Source organism: Macrobrachium nipponense, chromosome 36 (genome assembly GCF_015104395.2).
Source record: "Macrobrachium nipponense isolate FS-2020 chromosome 36, ASM1510439v2, whole genome shotgun sequence".
Taxonomy (NCBI): Eukaryota; Metazoa; Arthropoda; class Malacostraca; order Decapoda; family Palaemonidae; genus Macrobrachium; species Macrobrachium nipponense.
The window spans coordinates 56,950,496-56,972,495 of NC_087220.1; the positions used below are offsets into that span (position 1 = coordinate 56,950,496).

Below are 22,000 nucleotides of genomic sequence, written 5' to 3' on the forward strand. Positions count from 1 at the left end.
GGAAGAGTCTAAGACACATGTTACCTTATGACCATATTTACGGAAGAGAGAGAGAGAGAGAGAGAGAGAGAGAGAGAGAGAGAGAGAGAGAGAGAGATAACAGCTCCTATAGACTTCATTGTTTGCATATCTGACTCGTTTCTTTTCCATCTGCTGAAGGTCAGGGTTAAAAAAGGGTGAAGGGCTAGCAACCTCACCCCTTTTCCAGAGGGGAGAGGAAAGGTGTGTAAAGGTGTGTAAGTACACCATCTCAGTACCCATCTAGAAACCATTACTGTTGAATGACACCCTGGTACTACATTTAGTACTGCTTTGGAAATAAGGTTGAAGGTTCGCCCCTCTTTCTTGTTAGACTAGGATCCTACTTTTCACAACTATCTACTATCTTTCTACGATTAATATCATATATATATATATATCTATATATATATATATACAAATATATATATTATATAATATATATACATATAAAGATATATATACGTATAGAATGTCCTGTTCCAATTTCTTACCCAGATATTCTTAACGTGTTTACCGAATCTATGATGCAAAATAGACACACAACAACAAAACATCAAAGCCACCAAGCTTCATTCATCGTGGCAAGACCTGATGGAGGGTGAAAAAGGCTGAAATCTTCAAAAGCTGAACTCTTTTGAGAGAGGAAAGCGTCTTCACACGAGCCGCCATCTTGCTAAGGGTATAAATCAGTAATTGGTTCTTTTGTTTTCTTTCTAAAGCTGTAGATTTTTTGAGTCTCTGGGATGTTAGGATAGGCGTAAATTTCTCTTTCTCTCTCTTTCCCGTCCCCCCCCCCCTCTCTCTTCTCTCTCTCTCCTCTCTCTCTCTCTCTCTCTCTCTCTCTCTCTCATCTCTCAGTTGCAAGACCATGAAAACAAACGGACTCCAAGAGACCAGACATCGACGTAAAGATAAAAAAATAACTTTCTTCTCTCGGTCATATTTCAGAAAGTCAGGCGTCACAGGAAGTCCATTTCCTTCAGGGCGACCTCGAACGACCTTTACCCGCTCGTGCCCCGGTATATAAGTGGGCACCGTAAGCAAGACTGGGCAGTGCATTCCCTGTAACGACTCCGACAAACACAAGATGAAGCTGGTGAGTAGGACTAGGCCTATTCTTCTTCTCCTTGTCTTCTTCTTTGAGATTGGTTTTGGTTTCATTGACTCGAGAAAGGATCAAAGCCCCTGAGAGAGAGAGAGAGAGAAGAGAGAGAGAGAGAGAGAGAGAGAGAGAGATGAAGCTTCTCAAAAGATTAAAGCATGTGATGGCTAAGTTTGTGCCACGTGCCTCCAACTCACTGGAGCACTTATAAGACGTTTTCCTGCCTCATTTAGACCGGAAAAAACGACATTACCTCCTCCTAAACCTGAGGATTTACATAATTCTTCTCCTCTCGTTCCAAAACAGGTCGTCATTCTCGCCCTTGCAGCCTTGTCCGTGGCCGACAAGCTTCCCCTGACCAACCTTCCACCAGTAGCCATCGTTAGAAGCAACCAGGTCAACCCAGACGCCCTCGGGGCCCACAGCTCAGACTTCGAGGCCGAGAATGGCATCGTCTTCCAGTTCTCTGGATCCGAGGGCGCCACCGGGGGTGCCAACATGATTGGTTCTTTCAGGTAAGCGTTCTCTGGGGCTTCTTTTAAGTGTGGAATCAAGTTCTGAGGTCAACGCGTCTTTCACAGCTTAATTTATACATGTCATTTAGAACTTGGGTCTATTCATACTTTTGATATCTTTCTATAGGTCTATTGTTACAGTTCTAAACGTCACTTATAACTTTAGGTTCTAGTTATATTTAGGTTTCTCCTTATAGGTCTATTTTTTTGGCAGTTCTAAACCTAATAATTCTTGTCATCAGTTTAATTCCTCTATCCGTGGCTCTCAGTCCATCCAAATTACTGTGTGTCTTGCTTTGACCTAATCCTTGGCTTCCATGGATTCCCAGTGCTTTAGTAAACGAGCCTAATTTCTTCTTGTTGCACCAAATCTAAAGTCTAAACTTCTCGTCCTCATTCATTTTCTTCCCTCATTTCTTTATGCAAAGACCTAAAACTTCCTGAAGAAAGTATTTAGTACTGTGTCTCCTTCTCTGATCAGATCTTTGGTCTGCAATTCACCAAAGACAAATGTAAACAAACCTGATTCCCTCTTCTTCTTGCAGTTATCCCCAAGAGGATGGCTCCCTGGCGTCAGTCTCCTTCGTGGCCGACGAGAACGGATTCCAACCCCAGTCTGACCTCCTGCCAGTGGCCCCAGCTTTCCCCCACCCAATTCCCCAGTTCGTCCTCGACCAGATCGAATTCGCCCGTCTCGAGGACGAGCGTAAGGCACGCGAGGGAGTTAAGGCCTAAGGTCTTCAATCTATCTTGACATGTTAAGTCAAATGCCCAACTCGATCGAAGGCCCCCAGGAGGTGTATACATCTATACATCATCACCCAGGGGTTTATACGTTTTATTTACATGTATTATTTATTCATTCTGCAAGTGCAATGCTTGTGAATAAATTATAAGAAGTAATTCATCTTTTTCTCTTACGAGATGCATACCTGTATCGAATGAGATTTCATCTCTTAATGTCTAAGACTGTGCTATTATTCTGTCTTATCAAATGGAGCTTGATATATGTTTGAAGACTGACGAAGTAAGTTTGTAACTTTATAACTACGGCCAACAATAGGGTTAAAATCTGCTCTATTTAAGCTTAAATGATAGTGATTCAAGATATTTTTTCCCATGAAAATAAGTCGCGCAGGACATAAGTGACAACCCGTGAATGGTAAAGTTGCCAAATGCATCCAGGTAGACTAACCCTGACTGGAAACTGATAAGAAGAATGAAGGGACAAATTAAGGAATTAAATTTTAGACGGAGAAGGCTTGCTCCTTAAAAGAATGGATACGTGGCTTCAGCTCAGTGGAGTAATGACTAAAATAATACCTACAGAAAGCAGACATTGAGGCTACCTTACAGCAGAGGTAAGGTGGACCTTAATTTGAGTGGTATTGTAAGGTCATAGCTAAATAGATGGATCCCCAGGTGAATAACTGAAGGAGTACTTCAGATTATGAGAACAACTTCCTAAAAACTAGGCTGGATAATGGAAATATAAAGCTTGGACTACTGACTGATTCAGCTCTCTAAAAATATGCTAAATCCTTGGTACAACATTTCTACAAAAATTTTGTAGATTTCATTCGCCCCTAAATACACTTCTGGGCCTTATTCGTTAAAACTCTCCTTAGCCTATGATTAAAATCCTATTTTAGAACCCTGGAAAGGCGATAATTACCTTATTAACCCTGGTACTCAGAGAGGGGGAATACCTTTTCAGGTATCGGGAACTGGGTCATGAAACACTGAATTTAGGCCACCGAAAATGACACCTTATGTCATAGAAGCAGATTTTGTAGTTTTCCCAGGAAAGGTCTGAAGCTGAACATGCAATCTCTTGCTGGAAGGAGAAGTTTAAACCATGATTCCACCATGCAAAATCCAGGATGCCTTTAGAAACCAGAGAATATATAAATATAGTGGTTTTGAATGTAATAAATTCTCACTGAATATGCACAGCCCACAAAGATTTGCTGGCAAGGTCAGGTCAAAAAGTGCTTGCCCCAGCCACGGTCTAGATACAACAGGTCAGCCAGCGCGCAGCTTTGGGTATGAATCACCAATACTGTGACGTCACGCGCCCTGGTCTCTCACGCGCGGTTGACCAAAACAATATACTACCCATAGTCGTGAGCACGTGAGATAAGCGCTGTGATTGGCTCTTAGCTCTCTGGTTCTTGTTTACTCAGAAGAGATCAAGAAGAGGATAGAGTGCCGATTTATGAATAGGGGACGAATTTACAAGATATAAGGAGAATCACCTGTAAAAATGCATACATAGGAGAGGAAGTAACTGAAAAAATGTTAAGATAAAAATGAAGAGAGAGAGAGAGAGAGAGAGAGAGTGAGAGAGAGAGAGACCTTACCTTACAGACCTTACATCTTGTTCGGGTTGCCCCAGGTCCCTCAGTGTGTGTGTGTGAGAGAGAGAGAGAGAGAGAGAGAACTACGAGACACAACACAATAGATTTGGAAAGGGAGCAGATGTTGCCCTGTCCAAGGTCTAGAGAATAATAAGGTCTTGTCATGCGCAGCTTAAACTGGGGTAAAGAATTTTACGGCTAGGTGCGTGACAACCGCAGTCAGGCCCCTGAACTTATAGCAATCCTGCCTTCATTTTCTCTTATTTTATTTTTCTAAATACTCTAAGCAATTCGATAATTAAATTAATAGTCAGACGCAGGTTCTTCATTCTACGATGTTAAAAAGAATAATCATAAGAGAGATCATTAGAAAATTTTCGCCAAATAACATTGAAATTATAGATAACCTACCTTCGATTTCTTCTTTTTTCCCGTTATCAAATACTATTATCTGTTTCGGAAGGAAACTAATAGTCAGAATAAAAACTATATTTTAATATATTAAATGATCATGAACGAGTTCTAAAGAACATTCTTAACAATAATATAAATATACTTCTAAATTATACACATTCAACAGATCTCCATAAAATCACATTTTGCACATATAGAGCTATGTCGCTAACTTTTTCAATCTATTCACCGCTTTTCTGGAACTACTAATGTGTCTGTTCAAATCTCGAATTCTAAAAACTGTACAGCATGGAACAAAATATTTCGACTTCTGAAGTTATTTGGGTGTGACTGCCAATTATATCCGCTAATTTAATTATCGCCCCTTTCAAGGCTGTTAAAACCTTTTTCCCCCATGGTGAGAATCAAACATCTCATCAATACATTTCAAATGATCAAGAAACACTATGTTTCATTAGTTTGCCCTCACTAAAGCTTATGACACCAATCTTTGTGTCATCTTTCTTTGTTACTTTTGCTCCCAAATGTTCCAGTTGTGGAAACTTGCGAACAATGAACAACCCGCCAACATATCGCAAACCCTATTTCTCTTCTTCTTCTTCTTCTTCTATGGCATCTTCCCATGTCTGTTCTTCAACTTCCTGGTCTTTGAAGTCATCGCTTTGATCATCCTAATTAAATTCTGGTAAGCAAAATAAAATTGCTGATATACTGGGTTCTTCCTGAAGGGAATTTCCTTCGTCTTCGAACGACGCGTCTTGCTCGTCAGGGACGTCGTGGGAAAATGAGGTGAATGTTCCATATCTTTGAGCTTCCAAGTGTGCTATCTTTTCCTAAAAGGTGGGCTCTGAGACGATGTTTAAATGCAACTGGTGATGGGTGCTGATCGTACGCTCCCATTGGACTTTTGCAACCAAAAAAGTGCCCCAACCCAATCTGATTTAGTCTGTGAATAAGAGTATACTTCATCCCATCTTATTTGCAGTTTTCAGCAAGTTAGACAAAGGATAGAGTACTGTACTTTTCATCACTTTCATTTCTCTAGCGGTTCTATTCATGTCTTGTTGAAAATAAAACGGAATAAACTATTTATCATCAAGCCGAATGAAATGGCTTATAATTTTTCGGCCTTCTCTTCAAATATCCTTGGTTGCAGAAGTGATCAAATGATTTATAGGTACTACTTTTGGACAGCAGTTGCTCTGCAAGTTTAACTTTCATTCGTTGCATACCTATACTAACGATGTTTTTCGGAAAGTTTATAAGCTGTCCTAAGATCACTTTATTCCTCTTTATTAGCTCTCTAACTGGACCATTGTGAGCGTACGTACTACATACAGTTGCCTTAAAGTGTTCCTTTGCCTCATCCCCTTATGGTTCATGAAAATGATCTGGTAACACAGCAATGAAGCCTGTTTGTCTTGTAACGACAAACGTGAATGTTCGAGCTATTGGATGCCAATGCTCATATTTTCTAATTACTACTGTAGACAATGTGTTAATGATATTAATGATGTAAGAATAATAGTTTACATTACCAGTGAAATAAGTTGTTAAATAAATAGGAAAATTGTATAGTAACAGAGTAATAAAAATAGCAGTGGTGAAAATAATATTCAGTACTTACCAACCATAATCATCAACCTTTGTTCTATTCAGGTGTGGCTGCTGCAGGCGTTTGCTGGGATCCTACTTTTGTTCCTGATAGATCAATTTAGTGTCAATTTCACACCCTCTCCGATATCACTGTCTCTTCGTGGACGGCGACACAGCGATATCGGTGAGGGTGTGAGACAAGTTATTGAAGTCAAACTGTTTCAAATGTCTCGTTCAATATTTAAAGTTTCCCTCCACAATTGACCTAACAAAACATAAAAAACTCATCAATTGTATTTTAATTTTTATGAAAGTAAACTCCACGATGATCATTCGCAGAATAGTAAGGTTCATATGAGTTCATGGCGACTATGGTGGTAGTTCGAGAATTCATCGGTTGTCAAAGACCCACTTAATTAAGTTCTTTGTAAGGTATTTCACTTTTAATACTGAATATTTATATGTATACAATTAGCAATGACCTTGCAACCAGATGCACCTTATATGGGCAGATACATAGAAATAAGAGATGGATTGAATTGCTTTTGCTTTCAGTATTCATCAGGTTTTGATTTTATTTCTTTACATTTAACTTAAATGACTCGATTTCCCCCCTCATTTGAGCTGGTCCTTGGTCATAATCATTGCTCAAAAGTAAAACACCGAAGCTTTTTATAATTATATAATTATGAGTTTTCTTTATTAAAATGAGTTGGTTTCATCGAGAAATTTATAGTAAATATCTGAAAACTATGCAGTGCTAAACATTTGTGATGTTCAGTGTTTATTCACAACCATAATTTCATATTGGCATTTGTTTCAGGACTCAAGCGATACAAATTGATTGAAACTATAAGTCCTTTTTTGTTTTTTTGGCCAAATTTCCATTCTCGTAACATTCCTTACATTGAAAAAAAAAAAAAAACCCACAAGACTGCTGAGTATAAATTTTTTACTTGTGAGTATTAATATAGTATTTTACTTAGACTTGAGTACTTTTAGGCCTTAACTGCGGCCCTTTCTCAAGAGATGTAAAGGTTGTCAGACTGGGTCCAGACCGATGGTGACCACTGACTTGCCACAAGGGTTAATCCCATTGACTATTAGATCAGGATAACAGAACCACGACAGGAGGGGATTAACAACTCTTAAGAGAGTGGAAACCAGGACAGCAGACATCACATAAATGACAGCTCAACAAAAAGTTCCAGTAGGCAGCTGGGCCTTGACCCAGTCTGACAACGTTCACATCTCTTAAGAAAGGGACACAGTTAGGACCTGAAAGTACTCGAGTGTTGAGTAAAATAAATTGTAAATACTTAGAAGTAAACAAGTTATACTAAGTAATATTGTGGGTTTCTTTTTTCATATTCAGAAGAGAACTGAAAGAAGTTTTTGTTTGGTTCATCCCTTATATTTATGGTCAAGATTTAGTGAGATCACTGTGGAAATTAATCTTTTTATTTCTATTTATACAATGGTGAATTGTGAAAAAGAAAAGTAAAACAAGATCGCATTTGAAACATTAATATTTTGTACCCAACTGCTGACAATGTTCCCCCAAACATTTTCGATCGGGTTCAAGTCGTATTCTTTGCTGTACATGCTGTCATGCTCGGACAATCCTCGCAGTATGGATGGAACAGTTATCCTAAAAGAAATAATATAATTTACTTACAATATTGTTAGAACAATGTGGAAGAAGAAAAATTTATGTTTTCAATATAAATGACAAAATAATGTGGTTTTGTCTAGCAAAAGGAGTCACAATACTAATAAATAAAAGAGTTTGAGTAGTAAAGGAGGAGGGGACTTATGAGGTGTGTGTTTATAAGAATAGTTAGTCTACTTTCCATGAAGTGGCAAGAGAAGCGCCTCAGTGGCGTGATCGTTATGGTCTCGACCTGCAACCTCGGTGGCTGAGAGTTCGATTCTCCGGCATTCCAATGAGGGGTTAGAGATGTGTACTTCTGGTGACAGAAATTCACTCTCGACGTGGTTCGGAAGTCACGTAAAGCTATTGGTCCTGTTGCTGAATAACCACTGGTTCCATGCAACGTAAAAACACAATACAAACACAAAAAGTGGCAAGAGAGACATTATAACAATTTCAGTGGCTTTATTTGGCCGCTTTAGATTCATCAGGGGATGCAGATCAATAATGATGATGTAAGATACTTCTGCAGTTAAAAAACCAATAATTCCAAGAGGAAAGACATATTAAGTAATTTGAAACAACTTTATGGCCAATATCAGCAATGAATTGATACCATACCAATTGTCAAGAAAAGACATTCATATATGAAATACTAAAAATGAAAAAAAAAAAAAAAAAATGCACAAAAAAAAAAAAATGCACATACCTATACATGAAAATCATCTGCTCAAGATAGGGATGAAGTCTCCAGGAATGTAGATAACTACTTACTGGAGAGAAGCACTGAAGTCTCCATGAATATAGATAAATAATTACTGGAGACTTCAATGCTGTCTCCAGTAAGTAGTTATCTACATCCCTGGAGACTTCAATGCTGCCTCCAGTAAGTAGTTGTCTGTGTTCCTGGAGACTTCGATGCTGCCTCCAGTAAGTAGTTAACTACATCCCTGGAGAATTCAGTGCTGCCTCCAGTAAGTAGTTATCTATATTCCCAACGGTTTTGGGCATAGGGGCAATGCTTAGACGTATGGTCAACGGTTTTGGGCATAGGGGCAATGCTTAGACGTATGTCTCCAGGAAGTAGCTATCTGTGTTCCTGGAGGAACTTCAAGCCTGCCCTTCCGTAATTAGTTATTTTTCTGTGTTCCTGGGAGACTTCAATGCTTCTCTCTAGTAGTAAGTAGTTTATCATGTGTTCCTGGAGACTTCAATGCTGTCTCTAGTAAGTAGTTATAATGTGTTTCCCTTGAGATTCAATGCTACCTCCAGTACGTAGTTATCTGTGTTCCTGGAGACGGTTTCCAAATGCTGTCTCCAGTAAGTAGTAACTACATCCTGGAGAATCAGTGCTGCTCCGTAAGTAGTTATCTATATCCCCCAACTTTTTGGGATAGGGGCTAATGCTTAGGAAGTATGTCAATGGGGTTTTGGGCCATATTGGGGCAATGCTTTAGAACGATTTCTCCAGGAAAGTAGCTATCTGTGTTCCTGGAGACTCAAGCTGCTCCAGTAAGTAGTATCTGTGTTCTGGAGACAAATTCCAATGCTTCTCTCCAGTAAGTAGTTATCTGTGTTCCTGGAGGCTTCAATGCTTCTCTAAGTAAGTAGTTATCTGTGTTCCTGGAGACTTCAATGCTGTCTCTAGTAAGTAGTTATCTGTGTTCCTGGAGACTTCAATGCTGTCTCTAGTAAGTAGTTATCTGTGTTCCTGGAAACTTCAATGCTGCCTCCAGTAAGTAGTTGTCTGTGTTCCTGGAGACTTCAATGCTGTCTCCAGTAAGTAGTTAACTACATCCCTGGAGAATTCAGTGCTGCCTCCAGTAAGTAGTTATCTATATTCCCAACGTTTTGGGCATAGGGGCAATGCTTAGATGTATGGTCAATGGTTTTGGGCATAGGGGCAATGCTTAGACATACGGTCAATGCTGCCTCCAATAGGTAGTTATCTTATTCCTGGAGACTTCAATGGCTGCTCCAGTAAGTAGTTATCTACATCCCTGGAGACTTCAATGCTTCTCTCCAGTAAGTAGTTATCCATATCCCTGGAGTCTTCAATTCTGCCTCCAGTAAGTAGTTATCCATGTTCCTGGAGACTTCAATGCTGCCTCCAGTAAGTACTTATCTTTATTTATAGAGACTTCAATGCTTCTCTCCAGTAAGTAGTTATCTATATTCATGGAGACTTCAATGCTACTCTCCAGTAAGTAGTTATCCATATTCCTGCATATCTTCCTCTTTCCATTGGTGCATTTTTTCGTAAATTGGCCCACCTCAAAGTTTACCCAGGTTGATTAGCTGCATTTTGATATATTTACCCATCCAAGAAGGGTTCAGTAGTTGTCCATATTTCTAGAGACTTCAATGCTACTTGCTCTTCAGTAAGTAATTATCTATATTCATGGAGACTTGAACACTTCAGAATAGTGTTTAGTCTCTATTGAAACACATCAAATATATTGTGGCTTTAGATTAAATCATGAAGGACATAGAACCCAAGACCAAGTTAATGAGTCAATCAATGTATGTCCTGCTCAAGATGTAGGCCTAGGCCAAGGTCAGATGAATTTGGCCTTTTAGTCTCAAAATCAATGATATATATTATATAAATTGTGGCCTCGGCCTAAATTTTCGAGGGCAGAAGACAAAGAGACTATGTCAGTGTCAGTCATGGTTTTCCGATGTCAGACATAGGCCTAGGCTAAGGTCAGAAGAATCCAGCCTCGTGGTCTCTAGACCCTCTCCAGTGCGGTGTGTGTATGGTGTATGTAAAACGTCTTTCACTTCTCATATGTAGGTTTGGTTGGCGTTGACCTGCTTAAGATGTTCATGATTGACAGGAAAAGCACCAAAAGAAGGAACAAAAAGTTTGTGCATCCTGTTGCTTTACCTTCAAGAACACTTTCATCTCAGAATTATATCTTGAGCTGTCAGAAAGCTTTATCTGCATCTTATAAACATATTTAATAGGTTGTAACGGATTTCTTTGCTTTGAAAAGAAAATTAAGCTTGGTGAAATGCCAGTCGAATAAAATTTACTCAGAAAATTAAATAACAGGTTAATCATTTGTAGAAGCCTTTTGGCTACCACGTCAAGGGCAACACTAAATTCTGTTAGACCTAAGTAATGCTGCTTTCTAATCACGAGGAGAATGACTTAGGCGCCATGACCAAACTAAAACCCCCTCCCAAAGAAATCAAAAACAAGAAACAAGATATTAAAATGGTAACGGTTGACCTCTAAGCAAAGGCAAACAAAACTTATTAGACTGCAGTTCCAGAGCTTTGTAAAAGAGGGAAAAGAATGGTCATGTGACCGTTGAAATATTAGGATTACTGATTTTTCCACGCCACATCTCTTGAGGAGTGACCTGGGAGGTTGCAGGGCTACCTGAGGATGGAGGGAGGGTGGGACTGGAGAATAGGTAAGGTTGGGGGGGGGGGGGGGATGGGGGGAGCCGTTGGTGAGACAGACACTCATTTAATTTTATCCTAATTAGAAGGAAAGCAAAAATTGACACTGATGCTCTAATCAGGGAAGGGTCAGGATAATACAAAGCTGCAATTACTGGAATCAGGAACAATGCTTGTTAAACATGAAAAAGAATAGATAACAATTATAGTGGATGTAGCCAGCTGAACTACGTGTTCCCTTCAAGAGAAATTTGGTGCTCATTTTCACACACAAAAAACTAATCAAATTCAGTTTCAATTGAATTTTTATAAAAAAAAATAATGAACAAGGACGCAAAAATTGCAGAAATGGATCTTGGAGTCATTGAACTGACAAATCCACAGGATCATAAATAGTCGACAAATGCGAGACTGAAGCGACAAGAAATCCAGTCACGAATCCCACGAGACGAAAGGCTGAGATGAAAACTCATATCGACTGCAAACTATTCCTCTTTATCCACTCTTGGGTTGGTATATAAGGACCATCAGGGTGGTTAAGTTGTGTTGTTACTCGGATGACTCGGGTTAAATACCGGCCAGAGAAATTTCCATCTAGGCTACTCTGGTGAGAAGTGGCTGAATAAAAAACAAGTATGGGTAACACACTGGATACATTAGTTCCTTTATACATCTGGTGGTCTATAATTTTTCCCAAAAGCCTTCCATATCGTAACCTGTCAATGGCTAACATAATTGCCTTTATGAAATTATATTTATAGGTCCTGATATTTGCGGCTAATAATTTCATTATTTTATAAATAGACGGATGGTGTAAATCCAAAGCTTATTGCGTTCAAATAACGTTCGGAAATTGACACTAAATAATGATCTACCATGAACAAAAGTAGGATCCCAGCAAACGCCTGCAGCAGCCACACCTGAATGGAACAAAGGTTGACGATTATGGTTAGTAAGGACTGAATATGATTTTTACCATTGCTACTTTTATTGCTCTGTTACTATACTATTTTTCTATTTGTTTAACAGTGACTCATTTCACTGGTAATGTGAACTATTATTCGTATATCATTAACACATTGTCTACAGTAGTGATTAGAAAATATGAACATTGGCATCCAATAGCTTGACCATTCACATCCGTCGTTACAAGACAAACAGGCTGCATTGCTGTGTTACCGGACCATTCTCATGAAATAGAAGGGGACGGGGTAAAGGAACACTTTGAGGTAACTGTTCCATCCGGCAATATGAATCCATGGTTAAGAGAATTATTTCTAAAAAGCTTAACTAGATGTAGAGCATCCGCAAACACGTATATTTCTGCTGTTGTCCATTGGATTGATAAAGGACCTTCCTCGTGGTAGCCTAAGGCGCGAGGTTGAGTTGACGTCACGCTCTCGACCTGCGCAGTAGCTTATTTTGGGTCAGCGCTGACAAGACCTCCTATGCTCTTTGGACCTTGGCCCTGTCAACAACACCGGGTATAAAGACGTTGGTTACGAGCCCAGTACTAAACTGACCACAGGAGAAATAAGGTCACAAGTAGGAGCACTAGAACAGGTCATAACTGACTCCTTAAAAAAAGGGACTCTATCTGTAAGATAGGTCAGTGGGACCACCAGTAAAACCCTACATTTCTGGAAGCTGCCCTGTGATTTAGTAGAAAGTCTACAAGTTTAGGAACATCACAGTAGTTTAAGTTGGCAGTTTAAAAGTGTTGGAATAGCTTATGGGAATCATATTCTCTCTCTCTCTCTCTCTCTCTCTAATTTTATTTTTCCATTCCTTCATGTTTAGTTACTTATCACCATTTTCCTATGACTTGTCACTCTGAAGAGATACAACACATCCCATTGTGGGAACTTCTTTACATACAAGATATTATGTGACACATGGAATAAACTGCCACCAGAAGTTGTAAACAGCAACAGTGTGGAAGGGTTTAAAAGAAAGCTAGACAAAATCATGGGGACACTGTGAATGCACAGTAAAACCTGCTCCTAGAGATAAGTGAGCACACGATGTCTTCTCTTAGGATGGACCAGCTAGTCTTTGAGACATCCTAATCCTTGTAACTCTTTCTGCAGCCTGATTCCCCTTTGGGGCCCTCTTGGTTATACCGTAGTCTGTTGACTCTGTCCTGAAAGGTTTTCACTTGAAGATTTAAAGAAATAAAGCAAAGAAAGAAACGACTTACAACTGTTTAAACTAGTATATTTACACATCTCTCGTCGTCGGTAATAAATACATCGTTGCACAAAACAAGGGCACACGAAACACTCAAGTGGTAACTCAGTCGGAGAAAAAATTCGTACTGTTCTCGAGGAACTCCTTTCGATAAAGCATGAAGATCGATGTTCACTTAAGCCTTGTTTCCTTCACGAGCCTTACGCTCGTCCTCGAGCCTGGCGAACTCGATCTGGTCGAGGACGAACTGTGGGATTGGGTGGGGGAAGGCTGGGGCCACTGGCAGGAGGTCAGACTGGGGCTGGTATCCGTTCTCGTTGGCCACGAAGGAGACTGTAGCCAGGGAGCCGTCTTCCTGTGGGTAGCTGCAAGAAGAAGAAGAAGTCGTCGGTTTGTTTACAAGTCTTGGACTAAATTGTAGCTTACGTTTTGAGTCTTTAATTCAAGAAGGATTTGACTTTGTTTACAAGAGGCTTGGATAAAATTAAGAGCCACTGAGAGAGAGGTTAGACTTATGACAATAATTATTAGGCTTAAAACTGTCACAAATAGACCTATAAAGATATAAAACATATAACTTCACCTAAAGTTACAAATGAAGTAAATAGACCTATAGATAGATATCAGACGTATAACTTGACCTAATTTCTAAATGACGTATTATTTGAACCGTATAAGCCACACAGAGCTTAAAACTAGATTCCACACTTAAAAGAAGCTAAAGAGAACACTTACCTGTAAGAACCAATCATGTTAGAACCACCAGTGGCTCCCTCTGATCCAGAGAACTGGAAGACGATGCCATTCTCGGCCTCGAAGTCTGAGCTGTGGGCACCGAGGGCATCTGGGTTGACCTGGGTCTGCCTCATGATGGCTACTGGTGGGAGGTTGGTCAGGGGCAGCTTGTCAGCAAAGGATACGGCCACAAGGGCGAGGAGAACAGCCTGCGGGAGAGGAGAAGGAGTAGAGTCAAGAGTTATGGAAATTTTAGGAGGCAGTTTTTGGAATGCTCACAAAACTGGAGGCTTCCAAAGAACTTTCTGTTCTCAGATCAATATCTCAGAACCAGTGTCGTCCTTTCAATGGGTTTCTGTTCTTGAAGAACAGATGGAACAGGAGAATGAACTGTTTTTCAAACTGTTACACTGCTTTCGAAAAGCATAGGGCTTAAACAATATACAGTTATTCACTCTGTTCTTGAAGTACAGAGATAACTAGAAAACAAACAGCTCCTCACGCTGTTCTTCGAGAGCAGAGAGAACAGGAAAAACAGTTCTTCACACTGTTCATGAAGAACAGAGAGAACAGCAGCTTTCCATTGGATATCATCTTTGCAAAACAATACTTGAGAACCCATGTCATACTTTGCCACGCTCTCTTGCTCTTGAAGAACAGAGGGCAACAGGAGAACTAACAGCTCTCCACACTGTTCTTCAAGAACAGAGGCAAAAGCCAGAAGAACGACCTGTCCTCCAAGAACAGAGAGGAACGGAAGTATGTAGGTACTACACGAACTCGGCTCCAACTTACGATCTTCATCATTGTTACAAGTCTTCGGTGGTTGTCTTCGGAGCCCTGTCGAAGTCTGATGAGGTATTGGGCATCTTGACCGTTTATATACCCGGAAAGGTAAAAGGGTGGCGTTTCTCGAGGTCATGTGCCCCAGTGAGAAGGGGAGGGAGGGAGGGAGGGAAGGAGGAAGCGAGAGAGGGAGGGAGGGAGAGGGCACTCGACGACCTCTCCTGGTGTCTTCGAAAGCAGGTGGTGGGCATTAGTGGGCATTATTCTGGAGGCTGGAAACCAGTCTGCGAATATACATGTTTAAGCCTTGGCTTATTGAATCCAGGTTGAATAAATACGAATAAATGATTTGATGTTTTTTTTATCTTATTAATAAAAAAAATAAAAAACATTTTTGAGTAAGAATAAATGTTAATATATTATGAGGCGTTGCTTTCGAATTATGTAAGAATAAAGTAGATATATTTTTATTTACAAATAGTATGTTTTTCTTTAGTTTATTTAATGAAGTTTTTTTATTGATGCTAAGAAATTTTATGTTGATCTTTGTTTTATAAGTATGTTATTGTTTCATCTTTTAAAATTAAATCAATAATTAATAATAATTAATAAATTTAATAATAATAATAATAATTAATAATAATAATACATAATAATATAATAATAATTAATAATAATTTTAATATAATAATTTTAAGAATGAATAAAAATAATAATAAAATAATTAGAATAAATAATAATAAATAATAAAAATTTAAAAATAATAAAATTAACTAATAATAAAAAATAATAATTGCGGAAAACAACCCAAGGGGGGGGGAAAACCCCTCTTTTAAAAACATGTTTTAATCGAATATAATGGCAGAACTTGCAGAATTTATTTTGGAGAGAATTCTGTACAAAATAAATTCTGTAAATTCTGTCATTATATTCAATGAAATAATAATAATAATAATAATAATAATAATAATAATAATAATAATAATAATAATAATAATAATAATAATAATAATAATAATAATAATAATCATGGTGAAAATATTCAAACTTTTGTCAATGTAAATATGTATTTAAAAATATACAGAGAGAACCGAATATTTTGAGATTTACACCTGTGAATATTTCCACTATTTTAGTGACCCGTATGATTACAAAATTTTATAAATCATAACAACAATAATAACAATAAATAACAATAATTACTAAGAATGATAATAACATGAACCCACAAATTATTTGTAAGTAATACTTGTATAAGTTTGATATGTTTTACCTTTCAGTTTCAGAATAAAAACAGATTTGAAACCTGTCTGAATTTCGTGTGAAGGTTTCGAAGGAGTTGGGTAAGGGGTAGGGGGTAGGGGGTAGGAAGGGGGAGGGAGGGAAGAAATGGGGGTGTGGGGCGTCGCTCCTTTGGAAAAGGCCACTCGGAAAGACTTTTTAAAAAGACTATGAGAGACCTTTCCTTTGCTTCCACTTCGGGAGTTGAACAGACACCAAATTCTTAAAATTAAGGAGACAAGAAACGGATAATTCTATATTGTACAAACTCCAAATTAAGGTTCATTCAGTTTAAAAAATAAGGATATTCGCTCTCAGGCATCGTTGTGACCCAGATGATATTCCATAACCATCACTTGCGTCAGATCTTCCTTCACAAAGTTCCTATAATGTCTGCTGGTCCATCTCAGCCAGTGAGATTTGACAGAGTTTGAGACGAAACTTGTCTCGTTTTGTGTAAAATCGTGAGCATTTTGTCCTCTTTCGTTTTCAAATGACTTTTAAAGTTTAGATATTAATTTTAGTATATATTCGACCACCAAGAAAGATTTTTTTTATTTAGTTTTAAATAGCTATTTATAAAGATATGCGTTTCTTCCCATTTTGATTTCAGGCAAAGAGATCTGACATTTGACACGAAAGTTGCATCATTTTGGGTAAAATTGGGGATATTAATTCTAGTATATATTCGACCACGAAGAAGAACGTTCATTTAGTTTAAAATGGTTATTCATAAGGTTAGGTTTCTTCAAATTCTTATTAGAGAGAGAGAGAGAGAGAGAGAGAGAGAGAGAGAGAGAGAGAGAAGTCCAGGTCTGTTTTCATACTATAGTAGATTCACGTCCCTTACGATGCTCCTGACTGGCTGTTGATAAGCCAATGACAGGGCTTGAAACTCTCAGTCTCTCGAGAGAGTTCACATAGGCAGGATGTATGCTCCACCTCTCCTGAGGGACACGTCTTTCAAAAGTATCCCTCAGTAGAGGTGGAACATACATCCTGCCTAAGTGAACTCTCGAGGGAGACTGAGAGTTTCCAGCCAAGTGATTGGCTTATCAACAGCCAATCAGGAGTATCGTAAGGGGCTGGCCTAAACATCAGGTGCACGGTTGATGTGAATCCGCTATAACTTCAGTATCTGTTCGAAAACTTCATAGAAACAAGTTTCATCAGAATGGCTACAAAACAAATGAAAAAGACGCCGAAGTTTCTTCATCGCAATCGACTAATGCTGTATGAAACTCTCGGCCACTGCCCAAGAAACTCAGCCCGGTGGTTGCCTGTGTTGTAGGTGCCAGACGCACGTTCAAGGCTAAACTTTAACCATAAATAAAATAAAAACTACTGAGGCTAGAGGGTTGCATTTTTAGTATGTTTTATGATTGGAGGTGGATTGATCAACATACCAATTTGCAGCCCTCTAGCCTCAGGAGTTTTTAAGATCAGAGGGCGGACAGACAAAGCCATCTCAAACTAAAAACCAATATACCTTTCTCGCTAGTTATGCTGTCAATTCAAATTCAAATTCAAATTCAAATTCAAATGCTTTATTTCGGACATAAAAGGCCATAGACAAATACATACATATACACACAAATTATATAAAAAGTCTCCACACTCCAAGAGGACAAAATTTAAAATAAGTATGAGAAATGATTATGAAAGAGAGGTGAAAAATTATGATATGAATGAGATGCGGATAATGAAACTAAATGATTCTTCTTACTAAAAGGGCACATACATATGTTATAGTAGGACCATTTTGATGGTTCAAATGCACTCAATAAAGATCCTGTGACAGTATTACACAGACCAGCTTAGCTGTGGATAAACCGAAAGGTACTCTTTGCATTTTACATAGATGGATAATGATGAACAAATATAAACATTAGATTCTCATGGATGAACGTAGAACTTACTGGAAAAAAACCTTGCTGGAAAAACTGGAATCACTTCACTTCCCAAACATGTCATTGGTCAATCCAGCAAGCAAAGTGAGCAGGAGAGATTGGGTATAGAATTCCGGGAGTGAAAAATTTGAAATAGGCCTATCAGAGAAGCTTAGCTAATCACCAGAAATATTTCTATAAAACCTCTGTGAGTATTTTGCTTTGGAGATAGGCCAACTCAGAACGGCTTACGTGGTGGTCTTAGCTTTCTAAAAACTAAAATAAGCTATAGACCTATCAGAATAGCTTAACTCATTACCTGCAATATTTCTATAAAAAATCGTTTGGTATTTGGAATTGGAGATGATACCATCTCAGGACAGGCTTATGTGGTGGTCTTAGCTCTAAGAAATGACTACCTGATTTGATATATGTTCAGAAGAACCTACTTATGTCATCGTTTCTAGGGCAACAGGAGGACAATGAACAACAGGATAAAAGTCCTGGAATAAGTGGCAAAGGGTTACAAAGAGACCTGCAAGACTAAAACTAAACTCCAGCTCCTCAAACCGAAGCTTTCACCCTGCTAAAGGTAACTGCAATGAAATCAATGCATAAATAGTCCATTTTATTCACGAATAGCGACTACATCAATAAATATGACTCGTTTAAATCACACAATAACAAGGATGTTGTTCGGTACGGTCGGAGGAACTAAGGAACATTCTCTCCTTAGGCCTTGTTTCCTTCACGAGCCTTACGCTCGTCCTCGAGGCGTGCAAACTCGATCTGGTCGAGGACGAACTGTGGGATTGGGTGGGGGAAGGCTGGGGCCACTGGCAGGAGGTCAGACTGGGGCTGGTATCCGTTCTCGTTGGCCACGAAGGAGACTGTAGCCAGGGAGCCATCTTCCTGTGGGTAGCTGCAAGAAGAAGATGATGTCAAGTTTGTTTACATCGTGAAATCAGACAAAAGAACAATTCTGCTTGGACTCCGAGATTCAACAATGCCAATGAAGAACTAATTGAGGTCAAAATGTGATTACAAGTTATTACTGATGACCCGTAGACCAATGATATATCTTTTTCATCCCAAGACTTGACTCTCAGTTATCTCTGGAATCAACGAGACAAATTTAAAGCTCTGTGGTCTTTTAAATTGATTCTAAGTTGCCAATGAAGACCAGATAGATAAACACGAAACTTTATGAGCTAAGAACTTGAGTCTAGTCACAAACGAAGTCCCAGTACTAACACTAGAATATTTGAGCTCAGAACTTGATTCCAAGTCACCAGTAAGGTCCTAGTATACTAATACAGGGATATTTGAGCTTAGATATTGATCTTAAGTCATAACTAAAGTTCCAATAGACTTACAAGAATGTTTGAGCTTATAACTTGATTTTAAGTGCCCAGGAAAGTCCCAGAAGACCAATACAATGATATTTGAGCTTAGGACTTTGTTGTAAGTCCCCCAAGCAGTATCATAAATCACCAATGAACTCAGATTAAAACTGATACACGAATGTTTGATCTTAGAACTGATTCTATGTACTCAAATGAATTCCAAATAAAGCAATACAAGAATCTATAAGCCTAGAACTTGATTCTAAAACTACATATATATCTATCTACCTGTAAGAACCAATCATGTTGGAACCACCAGTGGCTCCCTCAGATCCAGAGAACTGGAAGACGATGCCATTCTCGGCCTCGAAGTCGGAGCTGTGGGCACCGAGGGCATCTGGGTTGACCTGGGTCTGCCTCATGATGGCTACTGGTGGAGGAGGGTTGGTCAGGGGCAGCTTGTCGGCCACGGATACGGCTACAAGGGCCAGGACAACGGCCTGCGGAGGATTAAGAAGAAATGGAGGGCGTTAGGTCTAAAGGAGAGTGATGCTCTTGTGGCTTGGATTTCTTCGTAGAAAGGATGAAGAAGAAGAGGAGGAAGAAGAAGAAGAGGAAGAAGAAGAAGAAGAAGGAGCATAATATCTCATAAACAAAGCTTGAATCGAGTTACTTTTGATCACAGGAATCGTCTGGTGTCCCAGATTCCTACTTAGAAATGAAGCAGAAGAAGAAGAACCAAAACAATAACAAAAGTCGAACCCAACTTACGATCTTCATCATCTTGAGTGGTTGAAGTCGAGGGGTCGAATGATGGTATACCCGATGCCCAATACCCCTTTTATACATGCCCGGGCAGGTAAGAGGTTCTCTCCTCAGAGGTCACGGACAATATGCATGACGTCACTGTCGAATGTATATTTCCTGCGAACCTGGTTAGGTTAGTTGGCGCATGCATCGAAAAAATCAATATTTAAAGAGAGAGAGAGAGAAGAGAGAGAGAGAGAGAGAGAGAGAGAGAGAGTGCTAAATGAATTGCGAGATAGCTTAAATGTCCAAAGGACAAGAAGGTATTACACAATAAAAGATGTTTTCCATTGCAGAATGTATTGAGAGAGAGAGAGAGAGAGAGAGAGAGAGAGAGAGAGAGAGAGAGAGAGAGAGAGAGAGAGAGAGAGAGAGAGTATTTGTAGTTTTTACAATAATCTATGTTTTATTTATTAATTTAAACGATTCTACGGCTCCATTGCCTCTCAAACCTGCCTCCTAAGGTCTGTTACAAGTTCCAGTTACACAGTTTATTTTGTAGTTATTCGTCGTCCAGTGAAATCTAGATTGAAAACTTGGAATTTGTGAATAACAAATTGAGTCCAGGGCTTTTAAAAGCTCATTCTGATAACCCCTAGGGGCTTTATAACCCCAAAATTAGAACTCCTAGAGACTTAGAGGTTCATAAACCCCAGGTGGGAGGTTTATTTTGTACGTTTCCTGTTCTGAAAAACAGGGAGACCTACATTGAAAACTCCTTGAGGTTTGTAAATCACTTTTGGGTTAAATCCTCTTTCAGGTGACTTTTATTACCCCAGATTGAGAACCCCTAGAGACTTAGAGGTTCATAAACCCCAGGTGGGAGGTTTATTTCGTACATTTGATGCTCTGAAAAATAGAGAAAAGTATCTTTCTATGTCAACCATAGACCTACTATGTCCTGGATACTTTCTTACACAGCTAAGATAGAATCCTTTCAATCCTGTAATGTCTCCAATTCATGCTCTCTCCTTTTCGAGAACTTGGAATACCGAGAACCAAGCCTTTCGTTTTGGTATTGTCTCTCTGTATATGTTCTTCTTTCCGAGAACCATTATCACGTCTTTATTCATAGGGAACAGGATCTGTGTCGAAAACTGGGAGGGTAAGATCGTTATGGCGTCCTCAGATACAATGTCCCTCTTTTCATAATTCATCTGAAAAAAGAGCGCTAATAAAAGATTTCGTATGGCCATTGAAAACGAGGGAATGTATAGATGTATAGACGTAACAGAATCACATCGCCAACCAGTTAACCCTTTTTTTTTTCTCTGAGAACACTTCCTTGAAAGGTGGTACGATTGCCTCCGGCAATCATCGTGCACCTGGTAGCTTAGCAATTAGTTCGTTGGTGTAAATAAAATCTATTTTTTGAGTGAAGTTTCTTATTGAAATTGAAATGAAAAAAAAAGTCTTTTACTGGATAATAATTTAATTTCCCTTTGACAGTTAATATTTCCTCTCAATTCCCTTTGCATTACTCTCTCTCTCTCTCTCTCTCTCTCTCTCTCTCTCTCTCTCTCAGTACATTTTACAATGAAAACCATCCTTTATTGAATAATAACTGCTTGCACCTTTAACATTTAATCTTTTTCTGACTCTCCTTAGCATCTCTCTCTCTCTCTCTCTCTCTCTCTCTCTCTCTCTCTCTCTCTCTCTCTTCCAGTACATTTTGAATTGAGAAACATGTTTTATTCAATATTAACTCCATGTCCCTTTTACGTTTAATATTTCTCTCAACTCCTTACGCATCTCTCTCTCTCTCTCTCTCTCTCTCTCTCTTTCTCTTTCCCCCACACACACAACTTTTTTTTTTCTTTTAAAGAATCCGAGGGCACTCATGCCCTTATCGCCCTCATAACATCAGGTACCCACCCGGCGAACGAGACA

At 39.0% G+C, this 22,000-nt stretch overlaps 3 protein-coding genes across 3 annotated transcripts; 1 reads left to right on the forward strand and 2 right to left on the reverse strand.

Annotated features, from left to right (window-relative positions):
- Positions 1-1,067: 1,067 nt before the first annotated feature.
- LOC135203329 (cuticle protein AMP4-like) lies at positions 1,068-2,541 on the forward strand. Its single transcript, XM_064233069.1, has 3 exons — positions 1,068-1,117; positions 1,430-1,638; positions 2,184-2,541. The coding sequence occupies exons 1-3, from the start codon at positions 1,109-1,111 to the stop codon at positions 2,371-2,373; spliced, it is 408 nt and encodes a 135-aa protein (XP_064089139.1). The 5' UTR covers positions 1,068-1,108; the 3' UTR covers positions 2,374-2,541.
- Positions 2,542-13,276: 10,735 nt separating this feature from the next.
- LOC135203331 (cuticle protein AMP4-like) lies at positions 13,277-14,852 on the reverse strand. The gene is made up of 3 exons (XM_064233070.1): positions 14,797-14,852; positions 14,002-14,210; positions 13,277-13,631 (listed from the first exon to the last, which is right to left on the reverse strand). The coding sequence occupies exons 1-3, from the start codon at positions 14,806-14,808 to the stop codon at positions 13,442-13,444; spliced, it is 411 nt and encodes a 136-aa protein (XP_064089140.1). The 5' UTR covers positions 14,809-14,852; the 3' UTR covers positions 13,277-13,441.
- A 3,720-nt stretch (positions 14,853-18,572) lies between these two features.
- On the reverse strand, positions 18,573-20,115 carry LOC135203332 (cuticle protein AMP4-like). Its single transcript, XM_064233071.1, has 3 exons — positions 20,075-20,115; positions 19,592-19,803; positions 18,573-18,879 (listed from the first exon to the last, which is right to left on the reverse strand). Exons 1-3 carry the CDS (start codon positions 20,084-20,086, stop codon positions 18,690-18,692), a joined length of 414 nt encoding a protein of 137 aa, XP_064089141.1. The 5' UTR covers positions 20,087-20,115; the 3' UTR covers positions 18,573-18,689.
- Positions 20,116-22,000: the final 1,885 nt, after the last annotated feature.